Source organism: Diadema antillarum, unplaced genomic scaffold (genome assembly GCF_040938485.1).
Source record: "Diadema antillarum isolate AM-2024a unplaced genomic scaffold, OU_Dant_1.0 seq00000379_RagTag, whole genome shotgun sequence".
In the NCBI taxonomy this organism is placed as follows: Eukaryota; Metazoa; Echinodermata; class Echinoidea; order Diadematoida; family Diadematidae; genus Diadema; species Diadema antillarum.
In genome coordinates, this window is record NW_027271378.1 from 92,796 (window position 1) to 113,636 (window position 20,841).

The 20,841-nt window shown below is 37.6% G+C and overlaps 1 protein-coding gene across 1 annotated transcript; it reads left to right on the plus strand.

The window, feature by feature from the left end:
• Window positions 1-4,264: 4,264 nt before the first annotated feature.
• On the plus strand, window positions 4,265-20,152 carry LOC139731572 (UDP-glucuronosyltransferase 2B1-like). Its single transcript, XM_071642462.1, has 6 exons — window positions 4,265-4,919; window positions 15,120-15,686; window positions 16,594-16,835; window positions 17,704-17,929; window positions 18,603-18,822; window positions 19,292-20,152. Exons 1-6 carry the CDS (start codon window positions 4,265-4,267, stop codon window positions 19,587-19,589), a joined length of 2,208 nt encoding a protein of 735 aa, XP_071498563.1. The 3' UTR covers window positions 19,590-20,152.
• The last annotated feature ends 689 nt before the right edge of the window (window positions 20,153-20,841 follow it).

The following is a 20,841-nucleotide window of genomic DNA, read 5'->3' on the forward strand; positions in this document are numbered from 1 at the left end:
GTCCAAAGTGAATTCTGATACATGTTATGTTAGAATTGGCAACAGTAACATCAAGCCTTCGAACAAAATTCGTAATTTTGGTGTTGTTTTTTATGCAAATGTGACATTCAAAGATCATATTTCATTATATCAATTTCATTATATTTCAATTATTATGTATCCCAATCTGTAAGATTTCATTTGCGTAACCTGGCTCAATTCGGAGATATCTAACTAGATCAGCAGCAGAAAAACGAATGCGTGCTCTTATTTCGTCTCGTCTAGATTTCTGCAATTCTCTGTTTTGCAGCCTTCCACAAAAAGAACTCAGTAAACTCCAACGTCTTCAGAATAGATTACTTACTTTCACGAAGAAAACTACGCATACTACCCCTTACTTCATGGTCAGTCCCTACACTGACTCCATGTATAGAAAAACGTAGATTATTCTTCTTGTCTACCGTACATTGCACAAATTGGCCCCTATGCCTACTTTCAAAATATTCTTCATCTTCATCATCCACCACGAAATCTCCGTGCATCGAACTCGTAAAAATTACAGGTACCTCGAATCAAGCATAGTTTGGGGGTCGGGCTTTTTCATACATGGGCCCAAAACTTTGGAATAGCCTGCCAAAATCTCTTCGACAAGCATCTTCTATTGATGAGTTTAAAAAGAACCTCAAGACCTACCTTTTCGAATTAAATTGACAATTGTTTACCCGTATGTATATGTGTACATATATTGTTTGTTTGTTTATTGTTCTTATCATTATTGGTATTATTATTATTATTATCATCATTATTATTATTATTATTATCATCATCATTATTATTTTTATTATTACCATTATTATTGTCATTACTATTATTATCATTATTATTATTATTATTATTGTTATTATTATTGTTATTATTAGTATTATTATTATTATTATCATTATTATCATTACTATTGATCATTATATGGCTCAGTCGGTTTAGCACGTCTATTTCGCAATCCAAAGTACATATGGCTCGGGTTCGATTCCCGCCAAGTCCAGCTGAACAAAGCACGTGTGTTATCATGTCGTCCCTTCAAGTAAGGAAGGGAAAAACACTCTGTTCCTCCTAGATATAGGACATTGAGCTGCTGGAGGCCCCGTGTGTGATGTAATCAAGACCCATACACGTAAAAGATCTCACCTTTATTCCTTCATCGCAGAGAGCAGAGTGTACGTCGTATACCAACCCGATAAAGTGATCCATCCTCATACCCACACAAAAAAACGAACCAATGACTCCGACCCTTGTTGTTCACCCCAGGTGACTATAGCAATAGTCAGCAAACGGCACTAGCCAAGCACATTGTGCCATATTGAGAAGAAGAAGAAGAAGAAGAAGAAGAAGAAGAAGAAGACCGATATTTCAAACAATACCAGCATTTCTTAAGTTGCCTTCGATCTGCTTCCTTTGATCAGGATTTTATGTATTTTCATGTTTTAATTTAACATTTATGACATTATGATTATAGCTGCTTGCTTGTTCTTTTTGTTGTTAGTTTCTGGTGTTTTTAGGGGTTATGTGATTGTGTATGTTAGGTACAGTATTGGGAGTTTTATTCAGTTTTGATGCATTCTATTTTCAGTTTACGTCGATTATTTCATGCTTAATGATATACGTATAAGAATCGCGTTTTTAACATTATGAGCAGTTCTCCATTTGGTTTGCACACGAATTATCGCCAAGTGTCGTTTTCTCCAGAAAGAAAAGAAAAAATATCTAGACCTGCTTTTGGTAAAGAGTAAGCCTAAAAGTTTGGATTTTTTCTCTTTTTTCCCCCTTTTGCGTAACCTCCTAAATGGTCGAGTTCTATCTGTGCCCCCATATTTACGAGAATGGAAATATTTGGTAAACAAAATAAATGGAGAACTGCTCAGCACCCAGATAACACAGAGTTGCTATCTGTTCTATTACTGGTAGCAGGCGCCACCTTCATTTCTACCTTCGCTAATCTCCAGATGGTTCATTGTTTTGACAAAGGCAAATAGGTTGAGAGGAAAAGCAGGGCATGGAATACTGAGTACAATATCAATACTGTAGTTCAGGCCCCACAATTATGCAATCTTGATTTTTGGATTAATGTAAAGTGATTCGCTTAGATTAAAAATGGCAGTCACAGCGCAGTATGTGTGGTAATGTTTCACCTGCCAGCATTTTCCTATACTTCATAAATGGCCCTTATGCAACCTGCGCTACCAAACGCTTACATAGTTCATGTTTAAAGCTCATGGTGGCATTAAATCGAAATCATTCTTGAAACTTCCCTCACCTCCTATTCATATCCTTTGTCTAACTACTGACATAACGCAAGTATATAGCGATCGCTGTACAGTTAACTGTTGAAGTTTAAGTTAAACTCAGTTGGAGTACCTATGACTGTTGAAGATGAAAATATCAGAGGTTTAATTAATCTATGAAGTGGATCTTTCTTACATGTTACACAAGTTGCATACTGTATGTTAAGCATTTCATGCTTGGTTAGACGTCTTTATTATGTGTTTGCCCTTTCCCACTCCCCACCCCCCCCCCCTCCTCTCTCTCTCTCTCTTTCTTCCTCTGTCCTCCTCCTCCTCCCCCTACGAGCCCCACCTTCTTTCAATCTCTCTACTCATACATCTCTCTACTATCGCTGCTATATTCTCGTTTTCGAAAAGACCATCCGAATGTGGATGTGGGGGGGGGGGGGGAGAGGGTAAAAGTGACACCTTATATACCAGCAAAGAGGCAAGAGATCGGTGTCTGATTATGCTGGTATATCCTTGACGGGACAGGAAGTCTTGTTTCCAATAATGCTCAGTACCTTATATGACCAGCAAAAATCACCCCTGCACATCATCAAGTTTACACAAAATAGGTACACTCTGCAGACACAATGACACATTGGTATTCTAACCCGGCCCGGTCGGTAACTATAGACATAATCCACGCATTGATCAAAGACTCGAAAAATTTGCAGGGTCTTATCTATACCAAAAATACCCGGAATTTGAACCCATACACCAAATAATGTTCGTCTAAACAACATTCCCTCATTAAAAAAAGAAAGAATATATATATATATATATATATATATATATATATATATATATATATATATGTTGTGAGGTGTGGAAAAAAGTCTTGCCAGTGTGATCCAATGCCTTCTCAACTTGTTGTGAGTTGTCTGGACCCGCTTCTTCCAGTCTTGAGAGATGTCATTAACTTATCCCTACAGTCTGGAACATTCACTAAAGACTGGAAAGAGGCCTTCATTACACCCCTGTTAAAGGGTGTGTACAGTTCTGGTCGAGGTGAGGATTTAGCTTTTAACATTTTGCGAGATATTCAGAAACAACTCTATGAGATGTCAAGGAGCATGCAATTCTAAGGGGTATCAAAAGTTTATTTGATGAAAATCGGTTTTGAAATGGCTGAGATATCCAAAAACAAGGTGAAACAAAGAGATCTTAATAAAGTTGTGGCATGTCGCCTTTTATTATTATCACTTTTTTTCGATATCTCAGCCATTTGAAAACCAATTTTCATCAAACAAACGCTGAATCCTTCTTAGAATTACATGCTCTTTCATATTTCATATGTTTCTCATTATCTCACTTAAGAATGTTCAAAACATGAATCCCCACCCCAACCAGTACTGTACAGTCCCTTTAAAGAGACATGGATTGGAGTGTGACTTCAAGAACTACCGTCCGATTAGCAATCTGAGCTTCCTGTCCAAACTGGTCGAGAGTGCTGTTTGTGACCAGCTTCAGCATCACATGGGCAAGCATTCTCTGTTTCCTCTCTTCCAGTCTGCGTACAGAAAAAATCATAGCACTGAAACTGCTTTGTTGAAAATCAAGAATGACATTCTCCTCAACATGAACTCGCAACAAGTCACTCTACTTGTGTTGTTGGACCTGAGCTCCGCTTTTGACACCGTCGACCACAAAACTCTTCTCAGACGTTTGCACACCAAGATAGGGCTTTTCCGGACATACACTGGAATGGTTTCAGTCATACCTGCTTGGTAGGAGTCAACGAGTAACCATCTGTGGCTCTCAGTCTGAGAGGTTTGATCTGCACATGTGGTGTCCCACAAGGATCCTGTTTGGGTCCCCTCTTGTTCTCCATCTATACATCTGACCTGTTTGATGTCCTAGAAAAACATCTCCCGCGCGCCCACTGCTACGCTGATGATACTCAAGTTTACTTTTCATTCAGGCCTGATGGCAATGTTAGTGAAAGAGAAGCTGTAGAAGTGATGGAGTGCTGTCTCAGGGATATTCGAACTTGGATGGCAACAAACAGATTGCTAATCAACGATGATAAGACCGAGTTCCTCATCATTGGCACACGGCGACAACTCCAAAAGATCAACATTCCCAACATCACGATTGGCAACGCTAATATTGTTCCTGCATCTCATGTCAAGAATTTGGGTTGCATCTTCGATTCAACCTTGAACATGGATCAGCATGTCCTAATGACATGTAAGGCAGCCTTTTACCATCTGCACAACATCCGTCGAATTCACAAATATCTGGACCAGAGATCATTACTCACCATCATTCATGCCTTCATCACCAGCCGCCTCGACTACTGTAATGGCCTGCTCTACGGTGCCACTGCTACCCAGATTGAGAAATTACAGCGGGTTCAGAATGCAGCTGCCAGACTTGCCACAGGCACATCCAAAATTTCCCACATGCAACCTGTCCTCCGTCAACTGAACTGGCTTCCCATCAGGTCCAGGATCCACTACAAGATACTTCTGCTCACTTTCAAATGTATCCATGGTCTTGCCCCTCCTTACTTATCTGATCTCATAACCATCCGTCACCCATCCCGGTACACCCTCCGCTCCTCACAAGGTATCACACTGAATCACCCAACTTCCAAGATGCTGGCCACACTTGGTGATAAAGCATTTTCATCTGCTGCTCCCAAACTGTGGAATCAACTGCCCAAAACTCTCCGAAGCCAGCAATCTCTCGTCACCTTCAAAAAACATCTAAAAACCCACTTGTTCCGTTAATATCAATAATCCACTGGTAAAGCGCATTTGAACATGTATGTTTATGGAAAATGCGCTATATAAATGTATTATTATATATATATATATATATATATATATATATATATATATATATAATTATACATATATATGATATCATATATATATATATATATATATAATTATACATATATATGATATCATATATATATATATATATATATATATATATATATATGTATATATATATGATAAACTTTAATTTATTCAATAGAAAATAGTTGGATTAAGTATATGCCATTTATTCTTGTCTCGGTTAAAGATGTGGCTTATTTAGATATTGCGTTGATAAGCAACGTACTTGATTTTGTAATAGCAACATGGTCTTTTTTATCCAGGATATAGCCTCTTCAGAATTGCAACTGCTCTGCAAGAGGATCGTCGTTCAACTCCCTGGCAATCATCTTGTTTAATAAGTTGGCAGATAATGTTGAGCTATCATATCTTCCTTTTTTTCTTTTTTTTTTCTTTTTTGAAGTAACAGCCTGTGAAAATACTTAAGAAGGTTTCCATGAATAAGATAATGTGTCCAAAAGAAACAAGACAATTGCTGACTTAGGAAAGTGACTTAGAATTGTCTTTGGTTGAATTAATACAATGTGAAAATCGATTTGAGAAAATTTACCCAGCTACGCTATTTAGTTGCAAGCATATGAGCACTTTCTAATCATAATCTGTTTAGGGAAATTGCCACTAACAACTTTCTCTATCATAGTATTATTTGGTTTAAGGAATCGCAAGGTTGTAATTTTTGAATTATTAAAATGATACTTCAGATTTGCTTCACTGTTTATTCTTGTCTTCTTGTGAAACTGGGTTTGTTTAGGTTTTTTTTTGACTAAGTTTATTAATAGCTCAATGTTTGAAAGATGCAAATTCTCTCTTTCACACTACTTTATGATATGAATTTAGTGCCAACACAAGGGTTCATGTACATAGATATTTTTAAGGGCAGCATTTCATTTATAAACGCATATAATGTTTGAATAAACAGCCAGCTTTTCTTTTATTTCAAAGCAGTATCTAGTCTTATTGGAAAAGGTAAAATTCTTCATGCTTCATGGACATGCACGACCATGACACCTCTGGGAACTCTCGTAATGTCTGTAAGTCTTTTCCAAAAGAACAAACAGAACTATTAAACACATGATAAAGGTGGTTTCATGAATGTGGCCAATCAGAAGCTCTGAAATGAGTTACGAAATAATCAAGGAGTTTGTTTAGGACGTATGAATTTTCCCTTTTTGGGGGTGGGAGGGGGAGGGAGATCCATGACATTTGCTACTACGAAAATTGCTTCCCATGAAATAGCTGCAAGCTGAGACAAACATAAATTCTTTCCTCAAACATAAGATAACCCTTACCCTAATCCTCACAGTCCTCACATCAAACTAAACCTAAAAGGCTATCACAACCACAAGCCTGATCCGAAGTCCTTGGAGAAAATAGCACCGGAGCAATTATCGCAGGAGTAAATGTCGTGTCAGCATATTTTTTTTTCTTTCTCTAACATGCGTGGGGGGGGGGGGGCAAAAAGCGTGCAGCAAACAACAAACAAACAAACAAACAAAAGCAAAAAAAAAACACCCCAAAAAAAGAAAAATAACTGCTCTGAGTGTTATTCTATGGCAGATTACTGAGAAATGTGTAGTGCGTCTGCATGGCCGATGGAACAGCGACTCCGGAGCGAAAAATAGTTCATAGACCCATTTTATACTAAATAAAATGGATATATATATATATATATATATATATATATATATGTATATATATATATATACTAAACAAGTATATGTTTAGGATAGTGATGTTAGCATATATGCAGCACACTTTCGGGTATCCTCAATGTTGTATACAACACAATTGTTTTCTATTTGCTCTGAAAAATGATGAAGCAGATACTTGCTGTTTGACTAGTCGCACTCATCGGGAGAAAATACAGTGCACTGCAGTTACAACGAGCACGGTTATAACGAAATTTCATTACAACGAAGTGAAAATCAAGATGCCGTAATATCATCATTAAAGTCTATATGGTGCAAAAATTCGCTTACAACGGACACGGATATAGCGACATTTTCGCTCTAACGAAGTTATCTCCAAACGTCATTAATAAAGAAATACCAAAGAAATGTACTCCGTAACATCGAAATGCGGATCTCTTACAAAATTGAAAAAGCTGAACAAACCTGTACAGAGCGTTTCTGAATGGGCGCTTTCCATTTAAGTGTTCAAACACAAATCGCCCCTTTCGGATTATGAGAAGTTCATATGAAGTGAAGCGGGGAGCGGCAAATAGGATACGTATGGAATCCTAAGGTGATGTTCGTTATTCCGATTGTTCGTTCATCCGATAATGAAATAAAATACGTCATTCCGAAGGCTTATTATTCTAAGACGTCCGTGCTAGATGGTAGTTATTCCAAAAATGAAATAGGGTTCATTGTTATGAATATCACACTTTTACGACGTTATTCTCAAGATCGTTATTCCGAAGGATCGTTAGTCGGGTGATGAAAAAGGGTTCGTCATTCCGACAGTGGAAAAAAAAGGTGACGACTGACAAACTCTACGAAATTACAGCTTATTTCGCTTTTGGAATTACTAACCTTGTTTAAGTTTCGCCTAAACGAACCTTCGGAATATTGTATCATACCCTATTCACTTTCGTAATTACGTATGTGACCTTCTGAATAACGAACCATTTTTCAATGTATGGTCAGATTAGCCCTGGGAACAAGGGACATTATCTCATATCCTGATCAGCGACCCTCCGAAATAGCAAACCTTATACCATGTTTAAAATAACGGACTCTCGGAATAACGAATGTCGGGAATAGCGAGCCTTGGCAATAACGAGCGTTCGGAATCACGGACCTTTGGAATAATGAACATTCGGGATAACGAACCCTTGGAATGATGAAATGTAACCGAATCTTAAACCATCACTTTTTATACATCTGCTAGCGTTTCAGGCGTTTCAAACAAAGCATGAAAGCACAAACAACCTTGTGCTCTCTGTTAAATGAAAAAAAAATTGAATTAAAGAGATAGCATCGCATTAAGATGAGTATATAGACAACAGCTTACAGTATATACGCATCGCTCCCGTGTACACCAATATACTGATGTGTTTGATTATTAAGGAAATTCGATATAGCGAAAGAAAACTGCAGGTCTAGAGGAATAAAGCACTGTAAATGTATCTCCCCCGGTCATCTTTGCGAAAGTGCTAATGAACCGTCATTATACTTTACCAGTGGCTGGTCATAAGGAAAATAATTACGTGTCAATCAAAAAGTATGCTTATAGTCACGAGTACGCTCTCAGGCTATCATTTCATTGTAAGGATCTGCTCTATCACTTTGTAATGCATATACACTCAGCAAAAAAAGAAAGTTAACGCTTTTTCAAGTTTAGATTTCTCATAGAATATTTGGCTGAAAGCTAGTGTATTATATACCATATTGAAGGTAATTTAATTGGCTATCAACCTGGTAGATCATCAAAAAGGGAAATTTTACGCATGAGTGAACACCATTGTTTTTCTCTTCCAGGGCACAAAAGTAAAAATTGCAAAACTGAACAATTTGCCATTCATGCGTATGTGCTCTTCCATAGAACAATACGAACAAACAACAAATTTCACACAAAAAGAAACATGAATTAAGTTGCAAAAATAAACCTTTGATCTCTATGATCTCTTTAAAGACCAAAAGGTGAATGAAGACTAAAAATAAAGGGGAAAAATAAAGCATCTTATGTCAAATCTAAATTCAAATGAAATGACAGAAGAAGTAATAATTAACAAAAATGGTAGAAATTTGAGGGTTTTTTTCAAATTTGGAAATTGTAAATAATGTTCGGTTCTTGAAATTTTCACCATGGATTCTTAAATCACTAGATTGAAATAAATAGATAAAAAAATTCTGCTCATTTAACCATCTTTATGCTTATTATTTCCTTTGTCATTTGAAGTTTGACTTGACAGAAAATTTTTGTTTTTCCGAGTTTCCCACTTTGTTTTCTTGGAGGTTAGAAAGAGATAAAGAGAACAAAAACTTATTTTTCCTATTTCATTCATGTCTCTCACTGTCTTAAACTGGTCTTTTGTTAAGAGAGAACTTGTCAATTTTTGAAATTTTTAATTTTGTGCCTTGGAGGACAAAACCTAATGTGCTTACTCATGCGTAAAGTTTTCTTTCTAATTATCCTATTAACTTAATAGGCAATTAAGTTACCTTTAATATGGTATATAATACATTGATTTTCATAAAAATCTACTATGAAAAATATGACCTCGAAAAAGTGTTTACTTTCTTTTTTTGCTGAGTGTAGTAACCGAGTGTATCATATCGGAATCGCAAGACCATTGAGCGGTGAACGCACGTATATGGGAGACAATCGATATTTGGTAATAAGCCTCATTGTTCGGGATTTTGATTTCCATTTAGAATATTTCCAGGACTCAATTTTTCTTTTCTCTTTTATCTAGAGGTTCTGTTAATTTGCAATAAGTGAGTGACTAGTACGTTAATTTCAGTGAAGAACGGAAAGCAACGCGAGCGAGTATTAATATACTAAGAGCATGAAGAATTTCAAAACGCGAGCAAAAAAATAATAATAATCTTTGGAAATAAATGTGATACTACCATGTTAAGTTCACAAGGTCATCAATGTTCCTTCTGTGACGTTGATGGACCTTGTTTTCTAGGTAAACCGGTCTTCAGAACTGTGAAATAGACAATATTGAAAATTTGCTACTCTGCATATACTTCGGACAATAAAGAAAAAATATATGTATCATACGTATATGTCTTCGTCCCACTTAGTTTGTCGGTAATGGCGTCCGCAAGTATATTGAACGTGTAAGAATAACTGCAGGATTAAAATCATTCCTGCAACTAAGAGTTGCCAGATGAAATTATTAGCGGGAAGTACGCCAGATATCTGACACTTTTATTTCCTTTTGTTTATCAATTTATTTATTTCTTCTTCTTCTTCTTCTTCTTTTTTGTCCTTGACAAAATACATATACGACTTGATTGTATACCTGGATCTATATCTCGTACTTTCCCACACCAAACTGCCCAACCAATAAATAAAATAACATCTCCAGAACAATGAATACGAATAACGAATAAACAGGATTTTTCTATCATTTTGTTGTTTTGCTTGTTAGTTTATTTGTTTGTTTCCATAATAAGCATTAATCTTACAGGGAATGTGTATACTGCTTCACTCGATTTCTCCATCACCTCTATGTCTTTGGAAAGCCATATGAACATGGAAGTAGTTGTGGCAATGTGTTGTTTTGTTTTGCTTTGTTTTACTAGTTTTCGTGTCTTTGCTTGAACATGCTATTAATAGTTGATGAAAGCGGATACAAAGCAAATTGATTCCCAACGATTATTACTTATACCGAACCTTTCCCGACCTAAATCCAACATGCAATGTGAAACATTTTGGGCTAAATGATAATAACAAAAATTGAAAAAAAGAGCCTTTGAAAGGTTAAAAGGCAAACAATATTCGAATGTTGGAGGTCGACCCCAAGCTTCGTCAACTATATAGTTTTGCTCATTCTTTTGTTTCCTAATCATGCTAATGCTGGAATGAATTTCACGCACTCTTCCTTTGGACTCATGGAAAATATACATCAGATCTTTAAGCTATCTAACTTTAGCCCTTGTATAATGAATTCCATTGTAACATACCTCCCTTCACTGTCTGCGCTGATCCAGAAGAACTTGAGTATCAGATCTAAAATAGATTAAGATAATGAATCCTTTGCTATACTACTTCCTATCCCATGATGATCTGCATTCATCTTCAATCTCATTTGTGTTATATGTTTCTTGAAGAAAATAGCATGTGCTTGCTTGTCTTCTTAACCAATGTGAATAGATATAGGTTCTCTTTTAAATGTTCTTTCTGATTTCTGTAACATTCAACGAAAGAAAAAGAAAAATACGATCAAAAGATATACTATTACCGATCCATGCCATTATAGTACCCATAGAATATCAAAACCCTCGCGGGTTTTAAAGCTTGGGAGAAGTTAGGTAGAAATCCCATTTTTTTTTTTTTTTTGCATTTTTGTTTACCGTGTCTATACAGAAATTGAATATGTCGTTTACATCTTTCATAGAGGCTAAGCGAACACGAAACGAACACCCAGTATTGAAAACGATTAATTACAGTGCAGAGAAAACCTCAAAATACATCGTATATCGAAAACCCTTAGCCCAACATCCTGATACACCCTACTCCGACTGGTGTACAACACAAGCCATTGAGCTTTCTCCCAACCGTCAGCGACTTATACCAATATCGGTATGCACTCGTTATATCTATGCCGTTCCCAATTATTCCTATTAATCCAAGAAAGACTTTCTTTTTTTCTTTGTAATCTATTCCTCTCAGCTTTTCTTATTTTTACCGCATGTCGCTGTTCCTACGCTGAATGACTTGAAATACTCCTTGATTTTTAACGGTGTCAATGACTTTATACATGAATACCTGGCACATCACGGCAATCTTTTTACATGAAGCAGAGGAAAATTATAAGAAAACTAAATGTACAAAGACTGTGCATGCGTGCCGAACGCAGTAATTGCCTCGCTCCTTGAGTAAATTCAAGTATTTGCATGTCATCGATTCTGTGAAATAACAGAATGACATGCGACATAGCCCAGGACGTATAACATCTGACATTCTTAGATACGTAATCTTACATAGTCTTGTGTACTAACTTACACATTCCGGTGTTACATGGCTGAAGATTCCGTTTCATAAAGTTAATGTACAAAATACTGCCTCACATGATGTTGCATGTGCATAATTATTACTGAAAAACAGAGTGAGCGTCACGCCCACTTTAGTGACTTCAACTACATCAACTTTGCATTTCACCGATCCTGCGATATCACAATTAAAGTAACAAGTGAAATAACACTACAGACCTACGATACTTGACATTCTTACTTGTTCTTTCACCTTCGTAAAGATTACATTATCTCAACAAGTACAAGCATACATGTTACATTCACATGGGTTTTCATGTTCAAGTTCAAGTTCAAGTTCAAATTTATGTAATTTTATTTCATGTAAATTTATCTAATGTACAACTTTCCAAACAACATAATTGTCAGGCCTGTCAGGTATATATTTTATAATAATAGATTCTTTATTTTGATAGAAAATACTCTGATCATCACTTTATCTGCATTTGGCCAAAAGAATATCTAAATATATAAACAGTTTCTTCGGGTTACTAGAGTATGCCCACAAAAACAAAAACAAAAACCCCAAAAACCCAACCAACAGACATACAAACAAACAAACAAACAAAGATAGATTCTGTCAGTAACATCATCGAAACCAGCGAGAATTCGGCTTGCCATATTCGGTATTTCTGAGAGTGCAAAATGATCACATTTTGAAAATTGCAAGGGTTGACAAAAATGGTCCTAAAATCATAACGCAGTAACCAAAATTCAAGAACTTTGCTGAAGTCCTTTTTATTATGAGTCTGTAGACTGACATATGAACCTTATGAAACGGATATCTAATGTAACTATCTGTGAAGAATTATGTTAGGAATTTATATACTTCATGTATGCGTTTAAATTGTTATTGATGGGGAAAGCATGTAGTTTCTCTTCTAGCATATGCATTTTTCTCTCTTTTCTTGCTATCTTTCTTTTTTTCTTTTTTTTCAACATTTCTTTAACTGTTCTTTCTTTCTTTCTTTCTTTTTCTTTTCCCCCACCCCCTTCCCCTACCTTCTTTTTTGTATCATTAGATATTACAAAAAAGAATTTTTTATTCCATGTGCAATATACTTATTCAATAGTACTCAGCGACACTGAGTCAGTTGGAGCTGTTTGGTTTCTACCGTAGTCACTTTCTTTAATCTTTTCTTAGGTGTCTGTAGATTTGACACATGAATTGTGTTTAGGGATTTATATGTATTATAAGATGTCATTTAAATTTGTTATATGCATCATAATATGTTACTTAATTGTTATTGATGGGGAAACAATAGGGTACATGTAGTCTCTCTACCAGCATATGCATTTTTTTCTCTTTCTCTTTTCTTCTTTTTCTTGCTTTCTCTCTCTCTCTCTCTCTCTTTTCTTTCTTCCTCTTCTTTTCTTTCCCCCTCATTCCCCTCTCACCCTTATTTCTCGCCTCGTATCACTTGATATAATGAAGACGTTTGGTCATATTCATTTATTTTTACCACTTGATTTGTTTTAACGCGGATTGTCTCGCCTGGAGTGTGCCGGGCGTTGATCGTGCTAACTACAGTGAATTTGCATGATTCGGTTGGCATGGTCACTGCCTGGCTTGCACCTGGTGGGACATTCCGCATCTGAAGTTACATGAAGTTACATGAAGGTATGCTACTCCTGAACACTGCATTCCAGCTTGTGTCTTTAACTAGGGCACTATCGACAGGTTGTCTTTGTGTCTTTCCCAGTGCAGTCTTTGTATATGTATTTCTTTCTTGTAATTTAATTTAAACACAGTGCAGTGCATGAATGATGTCCTTTTTCTCTTCTCTATATTAGACTTTTCCTTTCTTTTTACCACTTCTAGTTGGGTGTCTCCCTTTTTTCTTTCTCCCTCACTCTCTTTCTTATTTCTTTCTCTCTCTGTCTTTTTATCTCCTATTAGTCTCTCTTCCTGGTTACTCTGTACTATGATTGTGAAGATATTTTAATTGTGTTTTAATTTATATGGATTGTATATTATGTGCGACTGCTAAGTTATATTGTTGTAGTTATATTTTTATGTCTGAATTATGTATACTTTGTATAATTCATATTGTATTTTTTTCACCTGGAAAATGATTATCTTTTTTTGTTGGAAGAAAGACTAATAAAAATATCTGTATCTGTATCTGTATCTGGTATCATTCTATTGGGAAAAAATGGCTTTTTCCAATAGTATGCAAAACAATGACATATTTTCAGCAATATTGCTGAAATTAAAGATCTTATGTGTTCCGTTCTTTCTGGGCCACCCTGTATAAATCCTTCTATGTCGGCCTACCTATATTTTTTACACTCCATTAATCCCGTATGGAAGAAAAAAAATCCAGCCTACCTTTTTCTACGGTCTCAGGTCTATGCTGCTTACACGGTATTGACGAAGAAAAAAAAAATGACTGATCATGTATCTATGACGTAATATTCATGGCATAGTGCACTATACCCCTAACATTACGGATAGCACATTTTTCCTCTACAGGCATTTTGTCTTCAACACAAATTATAGCAATGTTATTTTTGGTCATGACGTTATGTATACCAATGACTAAAACAGCAATTCATTATCATGATATATGAAAGATATTATGTACAATATCTTGATACACGCAGTGTGGTATATTCGTGCCATATCCGCGTATAAGAGCACGACACAGGTCAGGAGCAGAAGAGACGAGCCTCTTGTGTGAGAAATGTCCACATGCAAGCTCTATATTTTCGTCCAAGTTCAAGCGCGACCAAAGGTCATATCCCGTCATAGTGAGCGACCAATGCTATTGACACAGATCGCTATATGTTATTTCTCTCTCGTGTTTTATTTCTCTCTCGTATAAAGGGAAATAATATATGACTCGACAGTGCTCGTAGACTCTAGGCGTTATTGTACAGTCGTGATTTTCCAAGTCAACGTGCGGCTCTTCTGCATGCATTTAACTCAGTAGAATGACGCTTCATTACTTCCAAGTTGTCAGGAAATCTAAAAGTGATATTGTAGTATGACTGGAAACAACAATCATTTTAATGGCTTTGGATGTTATTAACAATGTAACTCCCGGTGAACTTCGCGTGAACATGTTCGAATATCCCGTGCTGTCATATAGCTGCTCTCGTGTGATATGAAAGCTGTGTGTTTACAACCAATAGATAGTGCGAGTAACAGTATTTGCACGATATCAAGATGCTGATAGGATCCAGAGCAGTGTTCGTTTGGACTTCGACGGTGTTCATGTCATTGCTCTTGGGACCTAACATTCTCGGGGCAGAAGGAGCGAACATCTTGTTCTACTGCGGCCTGGGTGTAGGCAGCGTGTACACTACCTGCGCCCGGCTAGGCGAGAAGCTCGTGACTCGAGGGCACAACGTCACCGCACTAATCAGCAACGCTTACCTTTCACGATCCAAGGATCCAAAGTACCACGATCTCTTCAACTTCGCAGTGTTCAATCACTCGCGGCCAATTGATCAGGTTTACGCCACCTTTGATTGGATCGGGAGAGCATCGATGACTGGTCACTTCCTTCGGGAATTTCTCCTCAACCGACCTCCTGAAGTGAACCTAGAGATGAACGAGTTCAGCGACTGCGACGCTCTACTCGGCGACGAGGCCCTGGTCGGACAACTGGCCGACGTCCAATACGATGCCGTGATCGCAGAGAGGTTGTTCGGATGTGCGGTGCTCCTTGGCGATCTCATCGGAGCCAGAAGATTGATTTTAATTTCCGCAACGATGTGGGGCGCCGACTATGGAAGCATCATCGCGGGATCGCCGAACCTTCTCGCCGTGACACCGGCAATTGGCTCCGGTCTTCCAACTCGGATGAGTTTTAAAGGTACTAAAAAAAAATGTTGTATGAAGAAAACAAAAGTAAGATCAAACAAATTTTCCACTACCCTCCTCGTCGTTCTTTGGTTCATAGTGGAGCGTTTACACGACTATGATTCACTAGGGCCTATATCAATATTATCATTATTATTTAATTCAGTAATACTTCACTTCCATCCAACAAAAGGTATAATACACTATAACAGTATAGAGCAAAGTATCTCTTGACAAATCAGATTGGTTCAACAATCCGTAAGAAGTACCTACAAGTCATAAAGTACAATACAAACAATAGTTTGTATTATACTCTTGAGATACATATATTGTATGTACGATTATGAATGTAATAACGAGAGAAACAATACCTAATTTGTAAGGATGTCAATTATCATTAGTATTATTATCATTATCATCATCGATATTATCATCATTATCACCATCATTCCTATCATCGTCACCTCCGTATATAGCTAAGATCATTGAGGTGAACACACGACCGTTTCAAGAATACTTACATGCCTCTAACTTTCACCAATGGAAATTAAACGCAGAGAGAAAGTATAATAAATCAATATCATCCCTATAATTAACCCCCCCCCCCCGCACCAACATGTACGACCAGAGGTAACTCCTAGTTCGACTTGATGTACAATAAATTGTAGTTGTTTGTATAACCTTATCTTATTCTGTTATGTAACAGTGATCTAATAATGATCATTAAAAGAGAATGATACAAGTGTATAGCGTGTAAAGTTGTGATGCTTTCTTGTATTTGACCAATTGTAACGATCAATTGAAAGATCGATTGATGTACATACATATCACGAACAGACGATAATAATTGTATCAAGCATCGTTAGAAATACGGGAGTCAAATCGATCTATTCCGTCTCATGTGATTGTACTATATACAGAACGGGTGCAGAATGTCTTTTATAACCAGTTCACCACCTCATCAGCTCTGATGATGCCGATCTACGAAAAGTACAAAAGGGAGCGCAACCTCTTCCCCGGAATGACCCTGCGGGAACGATACGACAGGGCCGACCTTTACCTCGTCAACATGGACTTTAGCCTCGAGTTTCCTGCGGCAATCACGCCCAAAGTCATACCAGTCGGCGGTCTGTCCACGTCGCCTGCAAAGCCATTAAGTCCAGTAAGTGCTATCTGCTTTCACCTGACACAACAGCTTCATAACGTTGCACGATTATTATAAATGTAAGTGTAAGTACTTACCAAACCCGCCTTTTTGGAGAACCTTCTTCTATAGCAGGGAGTTTTTAAGGACTGTTTATCAAGAAATGAACTCTGAATTTAAGATAAAAACTCCACCTCTGGCCATTACTGAAACAAGAAGATGGACAAGACAGTGTGTATGCGTACTTTGATATGCATGTGTGTATCATAATTATTTCACACTTAACACAGATTCTGCGTTAGACAAAGGAAAAGAAAAAACTGTAGAGAAATAACAAAAAGGGAAAAATACAAAAACAAATATTTTGCTATTTGAGTGTGGTGTGAAAGTTAGGTCTTATGATACCCTTAAAGTTAGATCTATAGCATCACCCAACAACACAATGCAGCTCGCTGATGATATGGGTAGCGGTGGTGATTTCGGTTGCTATTCGTCCAGTGTGCTCTGGCACATTTCATAAAATCTTAAGTATTTTCCTACAAGTTTGTCGCCTTTCATGCCGCGCAAACATGAATTGAGTTTTGGTCAAATAAAGGTCCTATTCTGCACACGTCAATTTCACGGCGTCCGTAGCTTTCTATATCTCTCGTACAGTGCACTCCCGTTATAACGAGCACGGTTATAACGAAATTCCGGTTACAACAAAGAAAAATTCAGACTGCACCATTATCCACTCTATGCTTTGCATTGTTTGTTTGCTCGGTTATAATGAAGTTTCGATATAACGAAAGAAGTCCCGAGGACTTCGTTATAACGGGAGTCCACTGTATATGCCTACCACATAATATACAGTATAAAGTGTAATAATTCTTCGTTCGTAAAACAGGAACTCGAAGCGTTCGTCGAGGGTTCGGGCGAACACGGAGTGATCGTCTTCAGCTTCGGCACGTTCGTCACGCACTTCCGGGAGGAACTCGTCTCGATGTTCGTCGACGCCTTCGCCAGGCTTCCCCAGAGGGTGGTGTGGCACTGGCGAGGAGAGCCTCCCCGGGAGACTGCGGACGATCCCAACGTATTGACCATGGAGTGGATCCCACAGAATGATTTGTTAGGTGCGTAAAGGCGGGGGAGTAGTTTTGCTCCCGCAATCCCCGCATCCGCGGGTACTTATGTTGGTAGAATAACAACGAAACTTTTCTCCTCGCTTTCTCTCTCTCAGTCTCTCTCCTTCTCTCTCTCTCTCTCCCTCTCCCTCTCTCTCTCTCTCTCTCTCTCTCATTCTCTCCAAAGAGTCATAAGTCCGCAATTTCATAGACGATAAACACGTTTCTTTTTCGTTCTTCAGGTCTGTTTAGGGTTTTATTGTTGTTGTTGTTGTTGTCACAGTTAAGTTATTGAAAATGTTCAATTCAGATTGTAATGGAAAGCCTGAAATCGTACTCGTGAGGGACATCCCAGCACAATGTTAAGATTAATTCATATATACGTCTACTAATATCTGAGAACAATTTTAAGAGCCGTACGTTCTGGTCCTGAAGTGTCTTTGAATGAAATAGTATGTTGAAGTACACTGACCTGGGTTCTATTTCTAGTTTGAAAAAAAAAAAAGGAAATTTCTTTCACGAAGATCACAACCCAGGATCGATTGACGTGTTGTTACGCCTGGTCATGAGACTAAACGATTTTAGCTCGATTGTTCATTTTTATTGTGATTCTGACAAGTTTGTCTAAGAGGGTTCATTTCGTTTCTTAACCTTGCTTATTGTTGTCGATATATCTGTTCAGGTCATAACAAGACGCGGGTCTTTCTCTACCACGGCGGGAACGCAGGTTGCTATGAGGCCCTGTACCACGGAGTGCCGGTCGTGGTCACGCCTATTTTCGTGGATCAGCCCGATGTCGCAAGGCGAATCGTCTACCGCGGAATGGGCGTCGCCCTCGACTTCAACGCGCTCAGTACAGAGAAGATTTTTAACGCCCTGCATGCTGTCATATACGACAAAAAGTATGTGTGTGTGAAGACAGTCGTGATCAGCTTTCAACTGTTCAATAAAATATTACCAATTATTTTTCGGGGAAGTATAAATGTTTAACACACATGATGCTCTCTCTCTCTCTCTCTCTCTCTCTCTCTCTCTGGGACCTTGTACTTATGGAAGACAGATAAAGAAGTAGAAAGTATAATTCTGACCTACTACACAGCAACAGTCAAGTAAAATTGAAATGCGCTGGTAGTGACACGTTGTACATGCAAAGGAAGGCAGTTTCTGCTTCGCCAGTGCCTTCGTATGCAAAACATTGGTGACTGACACTTGTAAAAATGCAGCGTGTACACTTAAAAAAAAAAACAATCATGTTTTGTACATTGTATATCATACATTGGGCATATTCCTCACAGGCGATTTTGAACTAAATACCGCACTCTTGACAACTTGTTAATTTCTGCTCTCTTTTATTTTGTTGTTTTTTGTCAGGTACAAAGAGTCAGCAAAGCGTCAATCGGCGATATTTCACCATCGCCACATGTCGCCACTGCAGAGAGCGGCGTTCTGGACAGAACACGTGATTAAGCATGGCGGAGAATACATGAGAACGCCCGCAAATGACCTACCCTGGTATCAATACTACTTACTAGATGTCATGATAGTTATATTTACTGTGACTCTGACGTCGCTGATGATTATTGTTTATGTGTCTAAATCATTTTTAAGAGTTATGTACAGTGTATGCATTTGTGATTGGAAGGAACGCAGTAAAGAGCGGTGTAGGTAGAGACGTGCTCATTAAATTTCAATCTTGATGACTTTCATTCGAGTAAAAGACATGAGGCGTAAGTAGGCCTACTTATCAAAATAGTTAAAACTGTTTTATGGAGCAATTGCGTTGGAAAAAGCTTAATTATCTATAAAGGATAGTCTTTCATTCAGTCAACAATGGTGATTAGTTGGTTAAATATCTGTACTTAGTTTTCGCTAATGATGTTAAAACGTGACTACAAACGTGCGTTGGAAAATGTGTTGCAAATTTTGATATGACAATGGTCTCTGAAACCGGGTAGCATCTCTCGTGCATTTTCAGAAGGCCGGTTATATTGTTCTTATCACACAAGCACGGCACACTCAGATAGACACTATTACGTCCAGCATAAAAGAACATTGTGGGTAATTAATAAACATCTTGTTCCACGTCCGGTATGGGTCCGAACTCGCAGTCTCCTGTTGACAGTCTAGACTACTGTTACACAGTATTCCCACATTGTTCGATATAATCCGCGCAACATTACTTTATTTTCTGATGATGGATGCAGCGAAGGGACCATTGGTTAACCTGTACTTAACCCGTAAGTTAATAAAAAGGGTTACTTCTGTGTTTCCAAGTCAGTCACAGTAATCGTGTTTGTTTTTTTTTTTTGTTTTGTTTTCGTGTGTGTAATGGTGTGTGTGATGAAAGCTGAATGAATCTGCGCGCGGACAGAAATGTGAAGAATAAGTACTATGTATTAGAAATTCTGAATAAATCAGTGTGTAAATTATGATATCTAATGTATATCGTTTTATTCTGCTGTTACTACTGATGCTACATCTACTATTGCATAATACTAATGACATTCAGAGCAATAATTACGCTATGATAGTAAGATTGAAAGCAATGTTGCAGTTAGTGGTGAAGCGTTAATGTTGTATTTGCAGTAGTAATACAAGTATCAGTTGTGGTTACAGCAAGATTGCATAGCATACAAAAAAAAGAGAGACGGGACATAGAATACAAAAGTCTCAAACTTTCGGAAACCAGCGCCACTATCACGTCACACATCGATTTCTCTGGACGTCATTAATCCAAACCTAAAACACATCTCAGACGACTTCAAGCTATTTCCTCGACTGCGATCATCACTGTACATTAATAATACCCTGTAATTATTCCATATTTGGCATTGATAGATTGGTCTCGTATTAGTGTTAGTCATTGTACAAGGTATAATAAATCGAATAATTAATCGTCAGTGTTATTCAGCTATAATTCG

Excerpts from the sequence above, each read along its gene's own strand:
- LOC139731572 (XM_071642462.1), top strand. The coding sequence starts at position 4,265 with ATGGAGTGCTGTCTCAGGGATATTCGAACTTGGATGGCAACAAACAGA. Across the intron at positions 4,920-15,119 it reads CAAGATGCTGGCCACACTTG|AAGGAGCGAACATCTTGTTC; the intron begins GTGATAAAGCAT and ends TTCTCGGGGCAG. Across the intron at positions 15,687-16,593 it reads AACTCGGATGAGTTTTAAAG|AACGGGTGCAGAATGTCTTT; the intron begins GTACTAAAAAAA and ends TACTATATACAG.